The sequence below is a fragment of the Aedes albopictus genome, chromosome 3 (assembly GCF_035046485.1).
Source record: "Aedes albopictus strain Foshan chromosome 3, AalbF5, whole genome shotgun sequence".
NCBI lineage: Eukaryota > Metazoa > Arthropoda > Insecta > Diptera > Culicidae > Aedes > Aedes albopictus.
This window is the reverse complement of record NC_085138.1, coordinates 309793468-309821027: the sequence shown is the minus strand read 5'-3', so window position 1 is coordinate 309821027 and position 27560 is coordinate 309793468. Positions and strand designations below refer to the sequence as shown.

General features: G+C 41.4%; 1 protein-coding gene across 2 annotated transcripts in view; it reads right to left on the bottom strand.

Annotated features, from left to right (window-relative positions):
- Positions 1-27560, bottom strand: part of LOC109431029 (muscarinic acetylcholine receptor DM1-like) — a 493708-nt gene that overhangs the window by 140031 nt on the left and 326117 nt on the right. For both annotated transcript variants that reach the window (XM_062842432.1, XM_062842433.1), the window contains exon 3: positions 1991-2964. In XM_062842432.1, the coding sequence (XP_062698416.1) occupies positions 1991-2886 (896 nt within the window). In that variant the 5' untranslated portion in view covers positions 2887-2964. The remainder of the gene's footprint in view (positions 1-1990; positions 2965-27560) is intronic.

The window sequence follows — 27560 nt, the reverse complement described above, 5'->3', positions numbered from 1 at the left end:
TGAATATATAACGAAGCCACACCTCAAATTTTCAAGAGCACAAATCTGAAGAACCGAATGTTGGTTTTCGCTGAAAAATTGATCGTTTGGTCACCACCAGCGGGTAACCAATCGATCAACTTTTCAGCGCAAACCGACATTCGGTTCATCAGATTTGTGCTCTTGAAAATTCGAGGTGTGGCTTCGTTATATATTCACCTTAAAAGCCACTTGATGTATCACATGAATGGGTTCGGTTCTTATTTACATTTGACTACTTCAGATAGGACACCTGGAACCGGTTCCGGAATACTAACAGTTGTCCTTAATGTGGTCTTAAACTATTTTCTTGCTAATCGTTCATCGGTTTGGTTAATTTTTATATATGACCACTTCCGGCAGGTCACCAGAAACCGATTCCGGAACCCTACTGGCAGTTTCTACTGTGGTCTGAGACCTCTTACCTGCTAACCATTCATCAGGTTATCGAAAAAGCCGCGATGTGGTGTGTCGCATGCATGGGTTTGGTTTATTTTTATATTTGCCCACTTCCGGTGAGACACCCGGAACCGGTTCCGGAACACTACCGCTTCAAATACTTTCTGAGACTATTGTGCTGCTTACCGTTCATCAGGTTATCGAAAAGGCCACGTTTGGATGTGTCGCATGCATGGGATTGCAGTATTTTCATATTTAGCCTCTTTCTGGGGCATCAGCTCGGAACACCTAGATAGCAATAGCTCCGGAGCGTCTGGACAGATCCAAACCATTTTAAATAGGAAACAATGGGACCGGATTCCCCGTCGAATGAATCTTCGGTCATCGAAATCGGTTGAGGTTTACTGCCAAAAACATAGCACACACAAACATCACCTCCATTCGTCAAGCTGAGTCGCTTGGTATAAATATGTGACTCAACTCTCCGAGCCTTCCATCATAAAGACTTTTTAGAGTGAACATATAGACTTTCCAGTATACTTCATGTACGAGAAAGGCAAAAAGCAATATTTGATCTGCGCAGAGAGCTTCTCTTATTCAAAATTTTCTGGGCCATTTGTTTATCCAGCGACTTTCAATAATTCACTTCATACGATAACTAAGCAAGATTAGTATAAAAGATTCCACCTTGAGTTCTTCCCCCATAATTTTCAGCAATTTACGGACTAAGCATATCGGAGAATTCTTTGCTCCGCCTGTCTGAGCATGACTTCAAGCTAAACAAGCCAAACAACGCCACACAGGTCCATCCCCTACCAAGTAAACCTGAAGCAAGTATTTATGCTAGGAATATATTTGTTCCGAATAAACTCTGCCCTGCATCCGATCCAACAAGTTGGTAGCACAAAACTAAACTTTGTAGCCGCTAGATGTGTTTGTAGGTATAGTTGTTTTGTCCAACAAGAGTGCAACCAGCAGCCTCTGGGAAATAAAAGCGATTTTTATCGCATTTTTAACACCGCATTCACCCGATCTGGGGTGTTTTACAATTTGAAAACAAAGAGGCGCATTAAAATGTAACAAGTAACAACTATGGTGAGATAGTGGTTATGGTAGTCGAGGATACCAATTGCTGTGGTGGCACGGAGCGGAAAATAAACGAACAGAAAACAATTCTTGCCCAGAAGGCAATCTGTTACTATCTGGTGGATCAGTGGTTTTTAATCTACTCCAAATTTGAAACATACTCATTTCCATTTTCATTTTAGTTCACATCCATAATCACGTTTTCCTCAGATTTTTTAATATGATGTAGCTATATGTAAACTATTGTAAACAATACAGATAAAATTAATAGTGGAGGCTAAGAAACTTGATAACACACTAGATATAATATTCAGCTGGATTATGAACTCATCCAAGTTGAAAACCCCTGGACTAGAACCAGCACAAAAGTGCACCCATTTCTACATTTATTGCGAATCGCTTCCGCTTGAGTGAACCGAACGAACTGAATTATTCAAACAACGCTCCCACTCCCCCCTTTCTGCCCCACCCGAAAACAATCACTTACCTCGAGTTGGACCGCTTGGAGGAATCCTTCTTCCGGTCCCCGGTCAGGTTCTTCAGGTCCTTTTGTCGCTTTTTCGTTTCCCGCCATATCCGATAGTAGAGGAAGCACATAACCGTCACCGGTACGTAGAAAGCGGCGATGGCCGTCCCAAACGTAATGTAATGATTGGTCTCGATGAACTGGATGTAGCACTCCTTCTCCGGTACGGTCCGCTTGCCCTCGATGTAGGGCCAGCTGTAGATCCACGGAGGCCACAGCAGTAAACTGATGCCCCAGGCGGCCCCGATCATGATCGCAGCCCGGGTCGTTGTACGCTTCGCTCGATATGTTAGAGGCCTAGTTACGCTAAAGTACCTATCAAAGCTAATGATGAGCAGATTCAGCACGGACGCATTCGACGCCAGGTAGTCCAACGCTAGCCACGTGTCACATATGTGGGGACCCAGGGGCCAGTAGCCCAGTAGGGTCGTTACCGAGAACAGTGGCATCGAGATCAGTCCGATCGCAAAGTCCGCAATGGCAAGCGAGAATAAAAAATAGTTGCTGATTGTTTGTAGCTGTTTGTCGATCTTGAACGAGATCATCACCATCACGTTGCCGGCCACCGTCAGTATACTAAGCACCGTGGCGATGATGCCGAGGATGATGATCTGCACCAGCGAGTAGGTGGGTTCGATTTCCGCGATGGATTCGGTTTCATTGCCTCCGGGGCTCCCGGTTGTACTGCCGCCGAGTGCCGTCGCCAGCGATGTCGAAGCCGTCGCTGTCGGGGTGAAATTGAAGAACAGGTCCTCAACAGAGGCCATCGTTCCGGTGCTACCCGGAATGCTCGTGACGGTGCTGTACCGGGACAGCAGCAAACTGTCCACCGTCGTCCTCGTGTCGTAGTAGGCCATCGCCGATTGGTGGGACGCAAACTACTGCTTCCGGTGGTGTCGGTCGGTTCGTCGGTGAACGCTGACTGGAGCGGCGTTCTGGAATGGGATAAAGGGAGAAAAGGATAATTAGTTCGATTCTTAAGCAACTGTGTTGAAAATTTGTTGTAAGTTAGTGTGATTAAAAGTGTGGCCATTCTTATTCCAATATTTTTACAGTTGGAAACATCAACTATTCAACTTCAGCTTTGAAAGGGTTGAAACCCCATCTGTACCAAATCCTGCATTATACTTCACTTCTGCGAAGGTGTGGTCTTTAGCATAGTTGTTCAGCAATTCATAGGCATCCATACATACATTTATTTGTTCAACATTACATTTAAGACAAGACATAATCAACAATAGTAGGGTATTGGTTCCCTTATTAAGCATGTGGCTCCCATTTTCATCCTACGAAAAACAAAGGAATGAAGCGCTGTTTGTTTTGTTTCTTATTTTTTATTTTTTGTTAGGAGTGAGCACGCATGAAAACAAAAAGAACGGAATCAATCGGTGCCGTAATCGCTTGTTTTCGAATAGGATTGGGAAGAATTGGGAGCGTGAGATTACTGATGGAACACAAACCCTATGTCACAATACTCGGTTTGTGGCTGCCGCTCCCCATCCTCGGTCGCGCCCAATACTCGCCAGGTCACGCTCCACCTGGTCCGCCCATCGTGCTCTCTGCGCTCCACGCCTTCTTGTGTCAACCGCATCAGTAGCAAACACCAGCTTTGCAGGGTTGTTGTCCGGCATTCTTGCAACATGCCTTGCCCACCTTATTCTTCCGGCTTTGACCACTTTCTGGATGCTGGGTTCGCCGTAAAGTGTAGCGAGCTCGTGATTCATCCTTCTCCGCCACACACCGTTCTCCTGCACACCACCGAAGATCGTCCTTAAAACGCGTCGCTAAAAACTCCGAGTGCCCGTAGATTCCGCTGATGATGCGCCTCCGAATTTCACGACCCACGTTGTTGTCAGCCGTCAGTAAGGATTCGAGGTAGATGAATTCCTCCATCACCTCGAAAGTATCCCCGTCTATCGTAACATTACTACCCAGACGGATCCGGTTGTGCGGTTTCGCCTTCCAGCATGTACTTTGTTTTTGAGGCATTCGCCACCAGTCCGACCTTTGCTGCTTCGCGTTTCAGGCGGGTGTACAGTTCTGCCACCGTTCCAAATATTCTGGCGATAATGTCCATGTCGTCCGCAAAGCACACAAAATGTCCGGATTTTGTGAAAATCGTTCCCCGGCTCGTCGCATCACACCTTCCAGAGCGATGTTGAAAAGTAAGCATGAGAGTCCATCACCTTGTCACAGTCCCCGGCGAGATTCGAATGAACTGGATAGTTCACCCGAAACCCTTACGCAGTTTTGCACACCGTCCGTCTTTGCTTTAATCAGTCTAGTCAGCTTCCCAGAAAAACTGTTTTCGTCCATGATTCTCCATAGCTCTGCGCGGTCGATACTGTCGTATGCCGCCTTGAAGTCGATGAACAGGTGGTGCGTTGGGACCTGGTATTCACGGCATTTCTGGAGGATTTGCCGTACGGTAAAGATCTGGTCCGTTGTCGACCGGCCATCGATGAAGCCGGCTTGATAACTTCCCACGAACTCATTCGTTTTAGGGGACAGACGACGGAAGATGATCTACGAAAGCACTTTGTAGGCAGCATTCAAAAAGGTGATCGCCCTGGAGTTCTCACATTCCAAATGGTCGCCTTTCTTGTGAATGGGGCAGATAACCCCTTCCTTCCACTCCTCCCGTAGCGGTTCGGTTTCCCATATCCTAACTATCAGCCGATGCAGACAGGTGGCCAACTTTTCTGGGCCCATCTTGATGAGTTCAGCTGCCTTACCAGCTGCTTTGTTGGTTTTGAGCAGGTAAATGGCATCCTTAACCTGAAGGTGCTACGAATGGCCATGCTCTTGGAAGTAGCACAATCGATGAATCGTTCAATACTCCAGTTTTGTTCAAACTTGTACCATTTGAAAACATGTTGTAAATAATCTAAAAGAATACTCGGTCATTATACTATCATATGTTGCTCAGCCATTTACAAGAAAGGAACAACTTCCGTTTCATCCACTACAAAAAAAACAGGAGATAATGAATTCAAACGTGACCGTCAACTCTTTTTGTGGCCCACCTTTGGGCCGTAAAGCATCCTTTGGTCGCCCATAATGGGCGCAATGAGAAAAAAAGACCCATCACTATCCCATTGCCAACATCTGGATCCGATCGGAATAAGTAGTGTTCCCCGAAGCAGCTGGAGCAACACCAGCAGCGTGAGGAAACATGTCCGATAGCACAGCAACTGGAGTGTAGCGAAAAATAAATTAAGAAACTTTTCCCATCAACACTTTGACTTTTTTCCGCCGTCTTTGCTTCGCTGCTGCGGCCAAGAAGTGCCATCGTTTCCCGGAAAAATGGTTCAAGGTCTGGTTCTTTTGCTCCACCACGGGATGTGATGGACGAGTGATAGGAATGGAGGGGGAGAGGGCGCAGATGCGTCTTGCGTCATCTGGTACGTGGTCAATGTCAATATAAAAGCGTTGTCGTTTGTCATCAAATTGGCAGAAATTGAGTCTTTTATTGCTTTTTTTCTATGATGTAACATCGTTCCGCGTACAGGTCTTTTGGCAGGGTACTGGAATACTGATAACTGCTGTCAATTGACTTGAACATTATGGAGGTGGTTCAATGTCTCAATACATGTTCCAGTATTAATTATCTCTTCACCAGAAGCGATGTTCCAATACTCTTCTCGTGAAACCCCTAACAGTCTTCCGCTTAAATTCGCGACCCACGGCACAAACTTGCAACGCAACGTACCGTGAACAATATCCTACCTTTCCCAAACAGGTTCCTGATGGCGGTCATTGATTGTGTCCGCCCGACATGGTTTCCTCCGGAAAATTTCCGGAAAACCGCCGTCAGCTTGATCCAAACGAAAAGGAAAAAAAACCCTAGTCCCATGAAGTGGCAAAACAAAGAACGGACTCCACCGCGTGGTTTCCACGTTTCTCTATTTTGCTCCTAAGAAGTGTTTTTTTTCTGTGCGGCCTTGTCGACACCGGTTAAAAGGAAAGAGAAAAGGGTTGTTATATCGAAAACAGAAGCTAATTAATAATGTTCTAGTCTGGCCCGGATTACTCTTTTTTTGCTGATGAACTTAGGACATCATTATCATCATCGTTCTTGATAACAATATTCCAGTACGATAAAAAAAACCTAGTCTTGAACTTATTGAGTTGAAACACGTATAGCCTTCACGTACCTGATCCGAACCAGGAGCTCAGATAAGAGGGTACTATATGAGCTAAGCAGCGTGTAGGAGGATGCTCTTTAACCTTCTAAGCATATTTATTTTTAAATAATTTTGGAACTTGAAAGTTCACATAAGTAAGCTTTTATTTTTTTTTTTGCCCCACCAGTTTCAACTTGCTCGGTGGACCTTACCCGAGCAGGAGAAAACAGCTGAAGAATTACTAACTGAGGTATGGAAAACCTACAACCTGAATGAGATATCAAGTAGCCCTGCATAAGAGGTAAAATACCTAAAATAATAACTTGTGTGTATTCTGTGCATAACGCGTGAATAATGACTTCAGGTATGGCAATACCTAAATAATAATCGGCGATTTTTCCATACAAATAGCGTTTTTTCCATAATTGAATAATACCTCAAGCAGTCCTCAACACCATACCAATATCATTGAGGTATTGTATCAATACCTACAAAATACCAAAACAAGTTATTTTCAATACCTGGATAACCGACCAATACCTCGTCTTGGTATGATACCTAATTTTGATATTCTCCAGTTATGTGTCTGTTATTCATTCCTGTTCGGGTAGTGTATCATTGTGTTTGCCTCACAATATACAAATTCATGCAATGGCAGGCAAAGAAAGCCTTTCAATCAAAATCTGTGGAAATGCTTAAAGAACACTAAGTTGAAGCGAGGCAGGCCAAGTCCCAGTGGGTTCGTTAAGCCATAAAGAAAAAGAAGCCGCTGATCGCGCTATTGCCTATTATGAATATGGTTAAAAATTCAATTCGGACACAGAAACGGTTGACTTAGTGGTTTAGTGGATACCGCTTCTGATTTGTTCAACCTCTGGAACGTCCACCCTTTCCTCCTACTTTAAATCTTTCTTTATACTTTCTCCCTGCTCTCTACATACAGTGTCGGACAAAATAATAAGACCACTTCCTCATGAACCATGTTTCGTTGAGCTGCCAGGTGTAATTATCATTAAAACTGTGTATTATGTGAATAAAAACTTAATTTATTGCCTTTCTCAAATATACGGAACATAAACATAATTATAAAAACGTTGAAACAAACCAAACTGCCTTTCAAGCACTGTTATGTCAAGAAAACAAGCGACAATAAAATAAGACCAGTAACAAATTCATTCAGAAACCCGGTTCCTACAGCGGCTATCATCAGTGTTTGGTAGTGTATCCATTGTTACGGATTACTTCTCGTACTCTGCGCGGCATTGACTCCACCAAGGTTCTGCAGGTGCTGGCAGGAATGGCATACCAGGCCTGTTGGATTCTGTCCCACAGTTCCTCTTTATTTTTGGATTTGGCTGGTTTTACGGACTTCTTGACGATCTGCCAAAGGTTCTCGATTGGGTTGAGATCGGGCGACTGCGCCGGCCATTGCATGACGTCAACGTTGTTGTCCGCAAACCATTTTTTAACGATCCGGGCAGTATGTTTGGGATCATTGTCCTGCATGAATTGCCATTTCAATGGCATTTCCCACTCCGCATATGGTAGCATAACGGTTTCCATGATCTCAGCGTAGAGGTACTGGTCCATGATCTTCTTGATCCAGAAAATTGGGTCGATTCCGTACCAAGAGAAGCATCCCCACACCATGATTTTTCCACCACCGTGCTTGAATGTTTTAGTTGTGTACTGTGGCCGGAATGCACAATCCGTCGGTCGTCGAACCCAGCGTTTTCCGTCAGAACCAATCAAATTAACTTTTGTTTAATCTGACCACAGTATATTCCGCCATTTCTTCCCATTTTCGGGGCCAACCCACTCCAGATGATTCATCGCGATTTTGATTCTGGCTTGGAGGTGTTTTCGGGTGAGCATCGGAACTTTTCGGGGGCTTCGACCGATGAGCTGCTTCTCGACAAGCCGTCTCTGAACTGTCCTGGTGCTCACGGATAAGTCCAGCTCATCTCTAATCTTCGTTGCCGACTTGAACGGATCGATGTTAGAAAGCCGTTTGATGTGGCCGTCATCCTTACTTGTAGTCTTCCGGGGACGTCCCGATGACACCCGTGTTTTGTCAGTATTTATGGCATTGAACACAAAAGTTTTTGACCGTCCTAGTATCCCGGCAATCTCTCGCTGCGATTTTCTAGCCATGGCTTGCTGCTTGATCCACTTCCGTTGCTGATCCGTGCAGTGATAATTCCGACCCATGTTTTTCCGGTCAATTTCTGATATATTTTAGAAATAATCGTAAAAATACCAAAATAAAAAAATCAAATGTCGTTTTAATTATGACAAAGTAACGTAATTAAATCTTACCAACCAATCAATCTCAAGGAATCAGCGAAATTTGTTATGGAATAAGTCAGAACAAGGAGGAGGTCTTATTTTTATGTCGCACGGATTTGGCACTGACCGCAGTTTTTCGACGAGTGAAGTTGGATTGTTTATTTACGATGCGGGAATGCATGCGCAATCACCTGTCAAGTTGTTGCTGGTGCTCGCCGCCAGGTGTCGCATGAATTTAATTTGAATTGGCAGTTGGTGCAGTTATCGGAAGTTTTCATCTGCTGGTGGTCTTATTATTTTGTCCGACACTGTATACACTAAAAAACGACTAACGGTTGAAATTACTATTATGCGCATTTATTACTCTGAACTTTTTCAACCAGTTTCTGTTCTAGCGATGGCTATGAAAATGTGAATCTATATGAGTTGTGTATGTAGAGAGAAAGGAGAAAGTACTGTAAAACGGGGTAACATTGATAGTTTTTAGCGAAGTTTCTTAATATTTCTCCATGTAACAGTATTCTCCCTGGTTTTATATTTTCAAAACAAGTACTGGGGTATCAATTATCAATTGCAATTGAAAGATTTATTAATCTTAAATATTTTGGGTGACTTTTAGTTTTCCATATGAGCGAGAATCAAATTTTCATTTTGGGGTAACTTTGATAGTACCCTGAAAAACACATCAAAACTTGAAAAATCACAGAAGCCTTATGGAATATATCAGATAGATTTTATAACAAAACATCGCGAAGTACTGAGTGAAAAACACAGTGAATTTAGCTATCAAAAATCATTATCTTTGTAAAAGTAAATGTTCAACGGTGCATCAACATATGATTATATGCTATTCATGGTTATTTTTTTTTTTTTGTAGTTTTTGAATGTTTTATTACCAAATTTTGAACAACACAGATTTATCAACATGAAATTACAAGGGTATTACATACTTTTAGGCATTTGTCGAGGTATGGGGATTTTTGTCTCAATTTACAAAGTTATTTCCATTTCGTAAAAACACACTTCGTTAAGAGACTCAAGGCCAGATTTGGAATCTACTATGATAATTCTAACGAGAATAAGAGTCCATTTATTGAAAAAAATAGTTGTAACGAAGTCGTATAGTAGATTGTTTGAAGGGGTTGATAAATGACAAAAATATTAACAATTTTAATTTTTTGTCCAAAAAGTTCTATATAAACTAGGTTTTAATAAAAAAACGTCTAAGATGAACTTTCATATGTATAGAATTGAACAATGTTTGCCTTTTTCTTAACTGGTTGAAGGAATCATAGTTATAAGATAAACTATACAATGCCTGTCGCATTTTCAAAGATACCCCGTTTTACGGTATATCGAAAGAGACAAAGTAGGAGGAAAGGACGAGTCAGTCAGTGATTGAACCTAGGACCTTCTGCATACGAATAAGAAGCAGCAGCCACTAGACCACTAAGCCCGTCGTATATATGAGCAAAATATGAATTATGCTTTTGAATTTTAATCACCTTAACTATGATATTTCTCATAGTGCACAGTAAGGTTGTCCCAAATTTGCACACGGTCAAAAAGCTTGAGGGCTCACCCTGCAAATGATAGCTAAGGGTGTTAGAAACAAACTTTTGTATGACGGCAACTTTCAGAAATGACGTTTAGAGGTCGCCCCGGCGAGATTTTTGAAAAATGGCCATTTTTCGTAATAAATTGCATAAAAATATTTTTTTACCGTACGTAAATTGGCAATACCCACTATTTTTATTTTTTTTCACATATCAAGCTGTATCCAAACTTCTTGAAAAAAATGATTAACGACATGTTTTGCAGGTAACATTTTGAAACTGAATTTTTGAATTTACTAAAATTTGTCATTTTCGGTTTACCCATCATAAAAAGTATCTAAACCTAATGCTAATTTTAAACAATTTCCATAAAAAGATAGGAAATTTTATGAGGAAAAACTTTGTCGAAGACAGCATGGCGTTTTTTCTATCCGTTTTAGAGTTATTCACGATTTACTATTTGGTGAAATTTGAATTTTAAGGTATTTTTCTAAAAATGTCACATAAGAACTTCTTAAAAACACATAGAAAGTAAAAAATCACGTATGCTCAACAAGTTTTTGTCTTGATTGTGTTATGGAATTATGGTGACATCATTAATTGATTTTTATTTTTTTGTTATTTTGTTATTCAATCCCTTCATATAGAAATTAACTAGCAAAGATTTCTTAAAAGCTAGCTCTTTTGACAAGCTTCGCACTGCCTAGAGTAAGGTGGGGCAAAAGTTCGACCCTAGTTGAAAATTCAATATTTTTCAAAAAACCAAAGCAGACATAAATAAATGAATACCATCTGGTGATTCTACCATCCATGAGCTAAAACTTTGCTGAACAAAGTTACGCCAAATGACTTTTCAATTTTAAGTTACAATACTTTTTGTATGTGTGTCTCTTATTCGAACTCTTGCCCCACCACTGGGGCAAAAGTTCGAATCTAGTGTTTGTGGAATGTTGCTAACCATAGCACACTATTTTGACACTTTGATAATAGGAATATCTGAAACCAATTAATATTTGATGTTGGAACTGGAATACACTTTAAAGTTCGATCTGAATTTTACCCAAATCAGGGTTAAATTTACTACACCAAAAATTAGTAGTTTTCCGCTAAATTCAGATAAAACAACATTTTTTTCAACTCTGATCAAATTTTCTTACTAATTCCATCATTTTTAGAGATAATATAGACATTTTGCAGAATTTGAGTTTTTTACCTAGAGTTGCCACATGACTCGAACTTTTGCCCCACAATTCGAACTTTTGTCCCACTATGTGTAAAATATGATTTACAAATCTTTTTTTCAAAAAGTTATACATGCTAAAGCATCTTCAAAATATACCTAGTTACGCCCCAAAATAAAATATCGAATTCGATTTCATTACAATTCCATTCCATGCGTTGGAAGGACCATCGCATATTACAGTTTTTTGATCAAAAACCAACATTTAATCATAACTTTTCGAAATATTGATCAATTTTCATAATTTTTGGAGTGAAAGACTCTATTTCAAAAAGGCTTCGAACAACCTTGACACCCAAAAGAAATAATTTAAATTGAGCTCAAAAACTTCAAAAGAAACTCTTGCCCCACTCGAACTTTTGCCCCACTTTACTCTATTGATTTTTTAAAGATATTCTCCACAAAATGGTAAGCCATATTTTCACGTTTAACTTACTTTCCTGTCGATATTCTCAATTATTTTTCTACACGAAGACGTATGAGTCCTGGACAATGAAACAGCCCTGGAAACAGTGGCAAAATAAATAAAGGCGAATACGTTGATCCATACCAAATTCAAATCGCGATTACGAACACCTTACGTATGATTATCAATTTTAAGATACTAAGTTCCAATTCAAGACATTCTAAAAAGCAGAGCATGTCTTTTCTATATTTACTGACTTAAACTATCTTATCAACACCGAAAATAAGATACACCGAGGCAACTTGAAACGGGTGGGATGGGATGAACCAGTGAGTTAACGTAATGTTATCCAAGGTTAGAACAATTTGATTACCATAACACATACATACACGGCATACAATAAGACAAGGTAGGCTATTATTGGTAAACAACAGTTTTGGACGTAAACAAATGACGTCATTTTTATCATCCTATATGTTGATCAAAATGATAGGGACTACTAGAACGTTTTATTCATGTCTTTGAACGATTTGAATAGCATCATTGAAAAACAAAATCGGCATGTTTTGCGGAATGTATCACCTTCTAAATAATATAGAAAATGTGCCGTGCATTTGATTGTGTATTATTCTCGTATAAACCATTGTCAGTACATCACCGTTAAAAATGCCATGGCCTACTGAGGTATCTCAAAATGGTATCTAATGATAAAGTTTCTCGTTAGTAGGTAAGTACCTTTCTGTATCAAAGAAAATGGATTTGTCAACGGAAACAAAAATTCAATAAATTATGCCACCATAATTCCTAAACACAATCAAGGCAAAACTTGTTGAGCATCAGGTATCAGAAGGCCGGCTCCAGAGGCACGTTATCCTCCATTTGGGACATTTGTGCCATCGCCATACATATGAGCCTATTTCATCATTTACCTGAGGGAGATTGGGACAAGGGATGGGAATTGGGAAAGGGAAAGGTGATGAAATAGGAAGGGGTGCCCTAGAAGAGGGAATGAACGCCTAAGCGCAACGAGAGCTCATAGCCCATACCTCAACGGGGTTAATCAGTGCCCTGAAAAGGACACTGTAAAACGCATAAGCGTAAAAAGAGCCTATAGCTCATTGGAGGTAGCTTGCGACGTCATGCGACTTTCAATATGACATAGAAAGGCACGTCATCAAAAGCATCAATATTCAAGAAATCACCCAAGCAAAAACTACGTTTGAGCGAGTGCTTTCTTGAAAACGTATACAACTTTGTGTAAAAGAGTCACTGTGGACATCCCAAATTGGGATACATGTGAGTTCACATGAACAGGTATGCTAGCCAGACGAACATCACAGATGTGATAATCGACAATGCGTTTCAAGCATTTCAGAAAGAACGAGGTAACCAGATGAATCTGGAATTTATTCATTCTTTTTACAACGCACGCACCCTTTCGGGATAAAACTACAGAGTAATTTCACGCCATGAAAATACCCAGTAGAAAACTACAAGAGTTCAAAACATGTTTGAAAAACTCAAATCCCTCTGGAGAAAAATAGGACAAACCCCCATTTGGTCCAGGAGATTTGAAGTAAGCAGAGCTTTTTAGTGCACACTAAATCGATTCTATAGCTACAATTCTCGGGGTAGAAGCAAAGGTTCGTAGCTATACAAAAGACTGGTTTATCCGAAGATATTTAGAACTTGAACAGGTCCGAGTTCCATTCAGGAATACCTCTTGCGGTCCGCACAGACCGCAGAGGACAAGCTTCTTTCAAAGCAGTAGTTATGGTATACCACAATGAAGGGCGTTTTAATAACAAAACCACAATGAAACTCTCTTGGAGTAGCAATGGAAGCGAGTTATCCATAAAATGTGATCGCAACCAATTAGGTTCCCTAGTTTGTTGAGCAGGGACGCCTGAATACGCAAAGTATGCGAAGGAACACTCAAAAGTGCAAAGAATGTCAAATGGAGATTCCTCATCTGACACATGTCAATCAGTCAACTCATGACAAATTCTGCTCATGCAGAGTTGAGTTAGGTGCAATTCTATGTTAAGTTAACCATGAACCGTACTACCTAAGTATTCCATCAAACTGAAGCATCTCAAATCAATGTTTGAGCTACTTCAGATGCCAAATATCAGCGAAAAGATGCTGAAAACAAGGCTTGCTTGAAGGCATCCACAAGGAAAGGTTGAAACATACTGATAACGTTATTCTAAAATATAGCATGCTCGAGGCACGACACTTCATCTATAATGAAAAAAGCAAAGCTGGGTTCACAAGGTAACCTATACAGAAGTTACCCTACGAAAATCAACTTTTTGAAGTAGATCCACTTGGGCTACATACGCTTTTTACGCTGAAAATTGATCTGACGTTTCCTTGCCGTAGCCACTACCCAAACTAGACAGGATTACACTCTTCACAATCACAGCACAAAAAGGAAACATCAACGACGAACCAAATCGGTGTCAATTGAAAAACGCCAATGGCGAAAACGCAATAAGCGAACCCATATAGGTAGTAATGTAAGCTAATTAACAACATTTGAATAACCCCGCCCTTATTTAGCCTCAAATTTGAGACTTAAGAAGGGCAACTGATTATCTCGGAGAAAGGCAAGGTCCACTGCACCATTGCTCCGGTTAGCGCAGTAAGGGCGTAATACTGTGGAGGACGCCCTAACTCTCCACAGGCTCCGTTTGTGGTTAGGTTTTTATTAGACCCCCCTAACCATTCATTCTTTGGCACGGTAAGCATAAAGCCGCATAACACCATGAATTAGGGGTCACCTGTTTAGTGGACTCTTACCACTGGATCAGGCGATCCGTAATGTTATTCTTAGCCAATTGAGACAACCGCTACCGACACTACACAGCTATCTAGGCTGATCGGGAAAAGAAGTTAACATTGATGGTCAACTTCCAAACGAACCCGAACAGACGTAAACAAATGACGTCATTTTTATCATCCTATATGTTGATCAAAATGATAGGGACTACTAGAACGTTTTATTCATGTCTTTGAACGATTTGAATAGCATCATTGAAAAACAAAATCGGCATGTTATGCGGAATGTATCACCTTCTAAATGATATAGAAAATGTGCCGTGCGTTTGATTGTGTATTATGCTCGTATAAACCGTTGTCAGTACATCACCGTTAAAAATGCCATGGCCTACTGAGGCATCTCAAAATGGTATCTAATGATAAAGTTTCTCGTTAGTAGGTACCTTTCTGTATCAAAGAAAATGGATTTGTCAACGGAGACAAAAATTCAATTAATTATGCCACCATAATTCCTAAACACAATCAAGGCAAAACTTGTTGAGCATACGAGATTTTTTACTTTGTATGTCTTTTTAAGAAGTTCTTGTTTGACATTTTTAGAAAAATACCTAAAAATTCAAATTTCACCAAGTAGTAAATCGTGAATAATTCTAAAACGGATAGAAAAAACGCAATGCTGTCTTCCTCAAAGTTTTTCCCCATAAAATTTCCTATCTTTTTATGGAAAATGTTTAAAATTAGCATTAGGTGCAGATAGTTTTTATGATGGGTAAAATTCACAGTATATCAAAAAATGACAAATTTTAGTAAATTCAAAAATTTAGTATCAAAAAGTTACCTGCAAAACATGTCGTTAATCATTTTTTCCAAGAAGTTTGGATCCATATCAAGCTGTAAAAAATATAAAAATAGTGGGTATTGCCAATATTTGTACGGTTAAAAATATGTGTATGAAATTTATTACGAAAAATGGCCATTTTTCAAAAATCTCACCGGGGCGACCTCTAAACGTCATTTCTGAAAGTTGCCGTCATACAAAAGTTTGTTTCTAATACCCTTAGCTATCATTTGCAGGGTGAGCCCCCAAGCTTTTTGACCATGTGCAATTTTGGGACAACCTAGTGCACAGTCACAGCCAGTGCTGAAAATGTCATTTTGTCATATACATATTCAACCACCAACAGCTCATTTTAGAAGCTGAACCTGAGAATATGGTATATTAAAACTTGTGTGGCTAGACCAGATCTACAAGAAAGTCACGGAAAATATGCTCTGTTTTTGAATGTTTTACGTAAATGTCACGAACTACAGGTAGGTCTTAGAAAAATGCCAAATGCTTTTCATGGTGAATATCAATTGGATTTTCGGATGGTAGTCCGTGACATTTACCTTAAATGTTCGAAAAATAACTGTTTTTCCATGACTTTCTTGTAGAACTGGTCTAGCCGCACAAGTTTTTCAAATACCATATTCTTAGGTTCAGCTTCTAAAATGAGCCGTAGTTGGTTGAACATGGATATGACGAAATTACATTTATGAAATTCAGTATCATAATTTATATTTTATCTATCTCATTTTGGTATCATAATGGCCATTTTTTTCGAACTGGTTCATTATGCAACTGAAATGAGTTGCATAATGAAAAATAGTTGTATAATGAACATAATGCAACTTATTTGAGTTGCATTATGAACATTATGCAACTCAAATGAGTTGCATTATAAAAATAATCATTGCATAAATTTTTTTTTGCAATTTCTCATCGTAATAGGCTGTTTTACCTCACGCAAATCTGACAGGAAAAGGACTAATTTCCCGCACCAAATAAACATTGCTGTAATGGTTCATTACAGCACTGATTTGCGTTGCGTATTGAACCATTACAGCACTGTTTTCAGGTTTCATCAACTTCTTGGCGCTTTCTGGGCGCAGTTTTGAAAATTGTGACAACTACACAGTATTACCTGCTATGATCAGATTTTCTTAAACAAGGCTATGAAAATCAGTGAGCAATTAGATGGGCAAGTTTTGTTAAAACTAACCACAAGCGGTAATTTATGAAATTGCATGAAATTGAAATTCAGCACTCTTCGTATTTATCCAACTCGGCAAGCCTCGTTGGATAAATGTACGACTCGTGCTGAAGAAATCAACTTTTTGCAACTCGTTACATAAATAACTATTTCAGCACTGGTCACAGCACCTTATGGTCTGAGAAAGAAAAAAACCTCATCTCTGCCCTCCTACTTCCACCCGCATGACTCCCCATCACCATTCACAACGCGGCGAACATCCGGCGTTGATTTCCTTTCGTCTCCAGCTGCTACATAATACGTTCGGACCCTTTTCCTTTAAAGTTAGCTAGCTAGCTATACGTAGATATCACCCTGCGCCCGGATAACTTTTCGAATTGAATTCGAAACTCTTCGGTTGGTAAAAGCAAGGCAGGGTCTAGCTCAGCATTAAGGCTCACTCCAGCGCAAGAAAGGAAATATTCGATTTGCTATCGATACAAAATAGCTTAGTTTACATTCCGGCTGGTCCACCGCTCGAGTTGGATTTCTGCTGCTTCTGCACAGATCGCCCGTCGTCGGTCGGTGCATCGTCGTCGTCGCTGAGTTGAAACGAAGAAAGGAAAGAGATCTAAATTTCATTTCCGTTGTTGGTTCGAGTCAGCTTTCCACGTAGGTAGGTACATCGCTCGCTCAAATGTCATGTTTCGTTTTCGAACTTTGGCGCGTGGTTCTGTTGACACATTTTCCCTTTCTGCCTGGTATTGTTGAGTGAGACTTTTATTGGAACTAGGATTGACGTTTGAAAAAGGGTTCTATTGATAAGGAAACATATGTAACGTCTATCAGGTTTGTCATATGAAGGCGGTTTTCATCTTTCTCCTGATCAAAAATTTGGAGTTAACCGCTCAAAAACATGGTATGTTAAAAGGTCACATCTATGTCTTCAGGAGGTCTCCAGTAAGCCTAGTGGTTAAGGCTATGGATCGCCAAGCCGGAGACGGAGAGTACTCCCTGAGCATAGCGTATCATTGTACTGCCTCACAATATACAAATTCATGCAATGGCAGGCAAAGAAAGCCCTTAAATTAAGAACTGTTAAAGTACTCAAAGAACACTGAGTTGAAGCGAGGCAGGCCAAGTCCCAATGGGGGCATAGAGCCATAAAGAAGAAGAAGAAGAAGAAGAAGAACATTTAAATCTTCAAAAAGTTTAGCAAAGCCAAAACTGTTGTTTTGTGTTCTAATAAGTTTTGTCTATATTTGATCAACTTTAAAACAATTTAGAAAGATTCTTTTTTTTTATTGATTGGTGTATGCGATGCACTTCAATTACTGTTTTGTAACACAAATGATATTTGCATCCAACAAATCTTACTCTGGTTAACCGCGACCATAAAGCACTTCCCACATTCGGTCAAACTACCAACTAGGAATCATTCCCGCATCCCAGGGCGATTGCACTTCAAGAGACAATAGTCAAACACAAAATCTGAGCAAAAGTTTCCCGAGGCTTTGCGTCCAATATTTCACGACGCTTGCTCTTGATACTGCATTGCATCTCCTAGTGCAAGTGCAGAGTGCAGCAGGGATGACATTTTCCGTTACATTTCCTTGTGCCCTCTCGCACGTTCATCCGCCTCCCAAACGAACGACAAACAATTCGGACGAGAGATGTAAAACTTTCATGCCGACGATTTATGGGGAAAATTTACTTGATAAATCTTCTTACTATAGTGAAAGTTTGGTGCGATAATTGAAATGTGCATGCACTTTTTGCCATTCGTGTTAGCATATCTGCAGCAACGTGTAAGTTCTTATCGAAAAGCAGATTTATGAATTTGATCACATTAACAACATTGAATACGAAAACGAAAAAAAAATTACCCCGATATTCCGGGAATTATTCCAGGAATCCTCCGGGAAATTCTTCGGAAATTCCTTCGGGAACTCTTCTGCAATTTCCTCCGAAAATTCCTTCGAAAATTTCCCTGGAAATTCCTCTAAGAATTCAACCGGGAATTCCTCCGGGAATTCTTCCAGAAATTTCTCCGGAAATTTATTCGGAAATTCTTCCAGGATTTCCTCTGGGGGGGCGTCCATATACCACGTGGACAGAAAATTCATGGTTTTTGACCCCCTCCCCCCTCCCCGTGGACAAGCGTGGACTTTTCATTGACCCCTACCCCCCTCCCCCAATGTCCACGTGGACATCCGAAAAAAGTTTTTTTTCTCATAATTCTAAAATAAATGGAAAAGGTGATTTTAAAAAGTTTTTTTTTAATAGTTTTTTCGTAAACAATGTCATAAATAAAATCGAAAACTTTATAAAACACAAGTATTATATAGCTTTACATAGAATACAAACAAGTAGCACAAAATAGGTACCTTCAAGTTTTCAACATTGTTTTTTATTCAGCTTAATGTTTGTGAGAGTGTGGGCTCGATTCTTGCTCCAGTTAGTGAAAAATATTCGTCAAACGGAAAATTCTTTATTGGGTATTTTTCGTGTAACGTCCATCGCCTAATGTTAGTGATTGTTCAATGTTTAGTGTGTACAGCCTCTGGTTGAAGACTATGTTTTTAAGAATGTTTGTTCAATATATGATTGTCTGATTGTTTTGTTGAGATAAGGTAATTTTAAATCTCAGATTTTTGTTGAGATAAGTTACATAATCTTCGTAGGTTCTTATAAAAAAAAACATGATTTACAGCCCCTATATTGTATTGCTGAGGTTCAGACTTTAATATCCAATAAAAACATCCTACAAATATTTTTATTTTGAGATGAGCCTGCAAATCCCTACATGTATTTTTAAACTTTAAAGTAGTTTAAAAATTTGATATGAAACTTCGAAAAATCCAGACAGAACTTCAATGAAAATTTTCTGACTGAAACACCAACATTTGCATGGTCTACCCTCCATTTTAAATCTCCAGAATATTCCTCAATGAAGAAAACTAAGTAATTAGAAATTCTGATAATTTAAAACAAATTAGTCTGTGAACCAATTCCATGATTTTTTTTCCCTTGAAGAAGTAACTTAGAACTAAAAGACAATGAAAAATAAAATAAAATGTATGAAAGAACTGTTGAAGAGAATCTCATAAAAAATGCGTCATAATTTGTTTCGTTTGTAGATAATTGTTTCCTAATTTATATGTCAATGTTGTCCACGTGGACATTTTACGAACCCCTACCCCCCTCTCCGTGGACAAGCGTGGACATTTCGCTAACCCCCTCCCCCCTCCAAGCTGTCCACGTGGTATATGGACGGCCCCTGGGAGTTCCTCCGGGTAATCCTTAGTGAATTTCTCTAGAAATTCCTCAGGGAATTCCTCAAGGCATTCCTCTAGGCATTCCTCACGGATTTTCTCTTGGAATTCTTCCGCAAACTCCTCTAGGAATTCCTACGGAAGTTTCTGGGAATTCCTTCTGAAATTCCACTACGAGTTCCTACGGGAATCCCTCTACGAATTCCTACGGAAATCCCTACGCTAATTCCTCTAAAAATTCCTAGGGAAATTCCTCTAGGAATTCCTAGGGAAATTTCTATATGAATTCCTAGGGAAATTCCTCTAGGAAATCCTAGGGAAATTCCTCCAGGAATTCCTAGGAAAATTTCTCTAGGAATTCCTGAGAAAATTATTCTAGGAATTCCCACGGAAATTCCTCTAGGAAATCCTACGAAAATTCCTCAAGGAATACCTACGGATATTCCTCTAGGAATTCTTACGGAAATTCCTCTAGGAATTCCTACGGAAATTCCTCTAGGAATTCATACGGAAATTCCTCTAGGAATTCCTACGGAAATTCCTCTAGGAATTCCTACGGAAATTCCTCTAGAAATTCCTACGGAAATTCCTCTAGGAATTCCTACGGAAATTCCTCTAGGAATTCCTACGGAAATTCCTCTAGGAATTCCTACGGAAATTCCTCTAGGAATTCCTACGGAAATTCCTCTAGGAATTCCTACGGAAATTCCTCTAGGAATTCCTACGGAAATTCCTCTAGGAATTCCTACGGAAATTCCTCTAGGAATTCCTACGGAAATTCCTCTAGGAGAATTCCTACGGAAATTCCTCTAGGAATTCCTACGGAAATTCCTCTAGGAATTCCTACGGAAATTCCACTAGGAATTCCTACGGAAATTCCTCTAGGAATTCCTACGGAAATTCCTCTAGGAATTCCTACGGAAATTCCTCTAGGAATTCCTACGGAAATTCCTCTAGGAATTCCTACGGAAATTCCTCTAGGAATTCCTACGGAAATTCCTCTAGGAATTCCTACGGAAATTCCTCTAGGAATTCCTACGGAAATTCCTCTAGGAATTCCTACGGAAATTCCTCTAGGAATTCCTACGGAAATTCTTCTAGGAATTCCTACGGGAATTCCTCTAGGAATTCCTACGGAAATTCCTCTTGGAATTCCTACGGAAATTCCTCTAGGAATTCCTCCGGAAATTCCTCTAGTAATTCCTCCGGAAATTCCTCAAGGAAATGCCGCTATATGAATTCCTCCGGAAATTTTTCTTAGAATTCCTCCGGAAATTCCTTTAGGAATTCCTCCGGAAATTCCTCTAGGAATTCCTCCGGAAATTCTTCTAGGAATTCCTCCGGAAATTCCTCTAGGAATTCCTCCGGAAATTCCTCCAGGAATTCCTCCGGAAATTCCTCCAGGGATTCCTCCGGAAATTCCTCCAGGAATTCCTCCTGAAATTCCTCCAGGAATTCCTCCTGAAATTCCTCCAGGAATTCCTTCGGAAATTCCTCCAGGAATTCCTCCGGAAATTCCTCTCGAAACTCCTCCGGAAATTCCTCTAGGAACTCCTCCGGAAATTCTTCTAGGAATTCCTCCGGAAATTCCCCCAGGAATTCCTCCGGAAATTCCTCCAGGAATTCCTCCGGAAATTCCTCCAGGAATTCCTCCGGAAATTCCCCCAGGAATTCCTCCGGAAATTCCTCCAGGAATTCCTCCGGAAATTCCTCCAGGAATTCCTCCGGAAATTCCTCCAGGAATTCCTCCGGAAATTCCTCCAGGAATTCCTCCGGAAATTCCTCCAGGAATTCCTCCGGAAATTCCTCCAGGAATTCCTCCGGAAATTCCTCCAGGAATTCCTCCGGAAATTCCTCCAGGAATTCCTCCGGAAATTCCTCCAGGAATTCCTCCGGAAATTCCTCCAGGAATTCCTCCGGAAATTCCTCCAGGAATTCCCCCGGAAATTCCTCCAGGAATTCCTCCGGAAATTCCTCCAGGAATTCCTCCGGAAATTCCTCCAGGAATTCCTCCGGAAATTCCTCCAGGAATTCCTCCGGAAATTCCTCCAGGAATTCCTCCGGAAATTCCTCCAGGAATTCCTCCGGAAATTCCTCCAGGAATTCCTCCGGAAATTCCTCCAGGAATTCCTCCGGAAATTCCTCCAGGAATTCCTCCGGAAATTCCTCCAGGAATTCCTCCGGAAATTCCTCCAGGAATTCCTCCGGAAATTCCTCCAGGAATTCCTCCGGAAATTCCTCCAGGAATTCCTCCGGAAATTCCTCCAGGAATTCCTCCGGAAATTCCTCCAGGAATTCCTCCGGAAATTCCTCTAGGAATTCCTCCGGAAATTCCTCTAGGAATTCCTCCGGAAATTCCTCTAGGAATTCCTCCGGAAATTCCTCTAGGAATTCCTCCGGAAACTCCTCCAGGAATTTCTCCGGAAAATCCTCCAGGAATTCCTCCGGAAAATCCTCCAGGAATTCCTCCGGAAATTCCTCCAGGAATTCCTCCGGAAATTCCTCCAGGAATTCCTCCGGAAATTCCTCCAGGAATTCCTCCGGAAATTCCTCCAGGAATTCCTCTGGATATTTCTCAAGGCATTCCTTCGAAAGTTCCCGTAGGAATTCCTTCGGAAATTCCGTAGGGATTCCTTCGGAAATTCCACTAGGAATTCATCCGGAAATTCCTCTAAAAATTCCTTCGGGAATTCCCGTAGCATTGCCTACGGAAATTCCCGTAGGAATCCCTAGGGAAATTCCCGTAGGAACCCCTCCGGAAATTCCTCTAGGAACTCCTCCGGATATTAGTCTAGGAATTCCTCCGGAAATTCCTCTAGGAATTCCTCCGGAAATTCCTCTAGGAATTCCTCCGGAAATTCCTCTAGGAATTCCTCCGGAAATTCCTCTAGGAATTCCTCCGGAAATTCCTCTAGGAATTCCTCCGGAAATTCCTCTAGGAATTCCTCCGGAAATTCCTCTAGGAATTCCTCCGGAAATTCCTCTAGGAATTCCTCCGGAAATTCCTCTAGGAATTCCTCCGGAAATTCCTCTAGGAATTCCTACGGAAATTCCTCTAGGAATTCCTCCGGAAATTCCTCTAGGAATTCTTCCGGAAATTCCTCTAGGAATTCCTCCGGAAATTCCTCTAGGAATTCCTCCGGAAATTCCTCTAGGAATTCCTCCGGAAATTCCTCTAGGAATTCCTCCGGAAATTCCTCTAGGAATTCCTCCGGAAATTCCTCTAGGAATTCCTCCGGAAATTCCTCTAGGAATTCCTCCGGAAATTCCTCTAGGAATTCCTCCGGAAATTCCTCTAGGAATTCCTCCCGAAATTCCTCTAGGAATTCCTTCGGAAATTCCTCTAGGAATTCCTTCGGAAATTCCTCTAGGAATTCCTCCGGAAATTCCTCCGGAAATTCCTCTAGGAATTCCTCCGGAAATTCCTCTAGGAATTCCTCCGGAAATTCCTCTAGGAATTCCTCCGGAAATTCCTCTAGGAATTCCTCCAGAAATTCTTCTAGGAATTCCTCCGGAAATTCCTCTAGGAATTACTCAACAAATTCCTCTAGGATCTACTCCGCAAATTCCTCTAGGAATTTCTCCGGAAATTCCTCTAGGAATCCCTCCGGAAATCCCTCTAGAAATTCCTCCAGAAATTTCTCTAGGAATTCCTCCGGAAATTCCTCTAGGAATTCCTCCGGAAATTCCTTTAGGAATTCCTCCGGAAATTCCTCTAGGAATTCCTTCGGAAATTCCTCTAGGAATTCCTCCGGAAATTCCTCTAGGAATTCATCCGGAAATTCCTCTAGGAATTCCTCCGGAAATTCCTCCAGGAATTCCTCCGGAAATTCCTCCAGGAATTCCTCCGGAAATTCCTCCAGGAATTCCTCCGGAAATTCCTCCAGGAATTCCTCCGGAAATTCCTCCAGGAATTCCTCCGGAAATTCCTCCAGGAATTCCTCCGGAAATTCCTCCAGGAATTCCTCCGGAAATTCCTCCAGGAATTCCTCCGGAAATTCCTCCAGGAATTCCTCCAGAAATTCCTCCAGGAATTCCTCCGGAAATTCCTCCAGGAATTCCTCCGGAAATTCCTCCAGGAATTCCTCCGGAAATTCCTCCAGGAATTCCTCCGGAAATTCCTCCAGGAATTCCTCCGGAAATTCCTCCAGGAATTCCTCCGGAAATTCCTCCAGGAATTCCTCCGGAAATTCCTCCAGGAATTCCTCCGGAAATTCCTCCAGGAATTCCTCCGGAAATTCCTCCAGGAATTCCTCCGGAAATTCCTCCAGGAATTCCTCCGGAAATTCCTCCAGGAATTCCTCCGGAAATTCCTCCAGGAATTCCTCCGGAAATTCCTCCAGGAATTCCTCCGGAAATTCCTCCAGGAATTCCTCCGGAAATTCCTCCAGGAATTCCTCCGGAAATTCCTCCAGGAATTCCTGGGGAAATTCCTCCAGGAATTCCTGGGGAAATTCCTCCAGGAATTCCTCCGAAAATTCCTCCAGTAATTCCTCCGGAAATTCCTCCAGGAATTCCTCCGGAAATTCCTCCAGGAATTCCTCCGGAAATTCCTCCAGGAATTCCTCCGGAAATTCCTCCAGGAATTGCTCTGGAAATTTCTCCAGGAATTCCTCCGGAAATTCCTCCAGAAATTCCTCCGGAAATTCCTGCAGGAATGCCTCCGGAGATTCCTCCAGGAATTCCTCCGGAAATTGCTCCAGGAATTCCTCCGGAAATTACTCCAGGAATTCCTCCGGAAATTGCTCCAGAAATTCCTCCGGAAATTGCTCCAGGAATTCCTCCGGAAATTCCTCCAGGAATTCCTCCGGAAATTCCCCCAGGAATTCCTCCGGAAATTCCCCCAGGAATTCCTCCGGAAATTCCCCCAGGAATTTTTCCGGAAATTCCTCCAGGAATTCCTCCGGAAATTCCTCCAGGAATTCCTCCGGAAATTCCTCCGGAAATTCCTCCAGGAATTTCTCCAGGAATTCCTCCGGAAATTGCTCCAAGAATTTCTCCGGAAATTCCTACAGAAATTCCTCTAACAATTCCTCCGTAAATTGGAATTCCTCCGGAAATTTCTCTAGGAATTCCTCCGGAAATTCCTCTAGGAATACCTCCGGAAATTCTCCTAGGAATTCCTACGGAAATTCCCCTAGGAATTCCTCCGGAAATTCCCCTAGGAATTCCTCCGGAAATTCCCCTAGGAATTCCTCCGGAAATTGCTCCAGGAATTCCTCCGGGAATTGCTCCAGGAATTCCTCCGGAAATTGCTCCAGGAATTCCTCCGGAAATTGTTCCAAGAATTCCTCCGGAAATTGCTCCAAGAATTTCTCCGGAAATTCCTCCAGAAATTCCTCTAACAATTCCTCCGTAAATTGGAATTCCTCCGGAAATTTCTCTAGGAATTCCTCCGGAAATTCCTCTAGGAATTCCTCCGGAAATTCTCCTAGGAATTCCTACGGAAATTCCCCTAGGAATTCCTCCGGAAATTCCCCTAGGAATTCCTCCGGAAATTCCTCTAGGAATTCCTCCGGAAATTCCTCTAGAAATTCCTACGGAAAATCCTCTAGGAATTCCTCCGCAAATTCATCCGAAAATTTTCTGGGAATTCCTCCAGAAATTCCTTAGGGAATTTCTCCGGAAATTCCTCTAGGAATGCCTTCGGAAATTCCCCTAAGAATTTCTTCGAAAATTCCCAAAGGAATTCCTCCGGAAATTCCTCTACGAATACCTCCGGAAATTCCTCTAGGAATACCTCCGAAAATTCCTCTAGAAATTCCTCCGGACATTCCTCTAGGAATACCTCCGGAAATTCCTCTAGGAATACCTCCGGAAATTCCTCTAGGAATTCCTCCGGAAATTCCTCTAGGAATTCCTCCGGAAATTCCTCTAGGAATACCTCCGGAAATTCCTCTAGGAATACCTCCGGAAATTCCTCTAGGAATACCTCCGGAAATTCCTCTAGGAATTCCTCCAGAAATTCCTCTAGGAATTCCTCCGGAAATTTCTCTAGGAATTCCTCCGGAAATTCCTCTGGGAGTTCCTCCGGAAGTTCCTCTAGGAATTCCTCCGGAAACTCCTTTGAGGTATCGGTAGTTCGGCACCAGAGGCGCGTTCTCCTCCATTTGGGAAATGCATGCCATCATTCTTCCAGTAATACCTCTGGGAATTCCTCCGGGAATGCCTCTGAGAATTTCCCTCATATCGCTGCTATTCTTACAATTTTCACCATTCCTTAATTGCTGATTCGCAAAATATCAACACATAAATTTTCTTTGTAACATTATCAGTTACCAAAAATATACCACAATTTCCTGAGAAATTCCTTCCCTGATAAAAGTCGCCGCTTTCACCGCAAAACAAATCCTCATAAAGCTCAACTCAATAAGATTCCTTGAAAGACTGTACTGTGTGTAGGGACTCTGAACAGTACAAGTGTTTCTGCGTAAAGAAGGCGTACATTCTTCGTACACTCTTACCACTACGACGGATGCTTTCCCCTCTCGAACAAGCTCCCTCTTTTCGAGAAAGAAATAAGCAATACGGGAGCAAACAAGCGGAAATTTGATTTATCAATTTCAATCATACCGCACTGACTGGCAGCGGCCACACCCATCTAGATTGCTTTCCGCAGCAAGCCCGTTCCTTAGAACGGGAAATCGAAACGAGAATCATCAGCGCTCCGAACAGAACCTGCTACTTGTCGATTGCAAGTTCATCCGGCACTGTTGGAACCAGTGTCGTCTTTGAATATGTTGATTTTTTTCCGAAAAAAAAAAACAGAATTTTGTATCGATCACATCGATTTTTAGGGATCTGCTACCTTGCATTTGGATCGCTTCTTTCGATTAACCTAATTATCGAAAACCACCCTACTACAGAGATGCCCATCCTCCAGTTCTCACTAGTGCAACAAACCGCTGAATTGAGATTCAGCAATTTATTGCCAAGATGATAATTTTTGCCATTTTTCGGGAATGGGGCATACGTCACCCTTTTCCCCAATCAATTGCAACAATTTTGCATTTTTCGCTCATGACGAAATAAGGGATATGAAGAATGCCAAAGGAAAAAGATTTCTTGAGCCCACACGATGTGTGGAGCACAATGACACCAATTGTTAGAAACACGGACGGAAAGCGCCCAGAAGGAGAAGAGTCAGGAATTCAAGAATGACTCGAGAAAGGGAAACCAACATTTTGGGATCTCGGCTTTTAATTTATGGCATAAACATTGGGCATGGTTTTCAACATATGTTGAAGCCTTCTCTGCCTGTATTCGGGGTGACGAAATTCAAGTACCTACAGGGTTGTCTTGATGAAATAAACAATTGCCTAGAAATCCGATCGCTAACGACGGGAGGCTAGAACTACAGGTTTTTTCTTTCGGGTCGTAAATTATACAAGACTTCACACGCAGAGGATTTTTGCTGATTATGCAGCAACCTCAAGCCGATATGGAAATGAAGGGATGATCGTAAAATGGGTTGAGAAGAATGATCTGATTGTTTTTGCAACAAGAAAAAACTTGGAAATGCATAACCTTCCCCGAAAGAGAAAGGTAATCACAGACGACGATCATAATTGGATCGTAAAATTATGTTTATGGACGACCGTCCACGCATCCATGCTTAGAAGGCGTGAAAACTCTAACGCATGAGTGATCGTAAAACTAAGACGGGTGACGAAGAAAAGTAAACACTATAAATTTACGATCGCCCGGTGCGTTCATGAAAAATCAAGTTCGGGGATGATGATGGTTGGTGTGGCCCTTGATGACTCAGCCACTAAGGGAAGAAATTTTGAGATTGAATTCGCGAGTAATTTCGCTCTCCTCAGAATTTTGGTATGGTCTCAC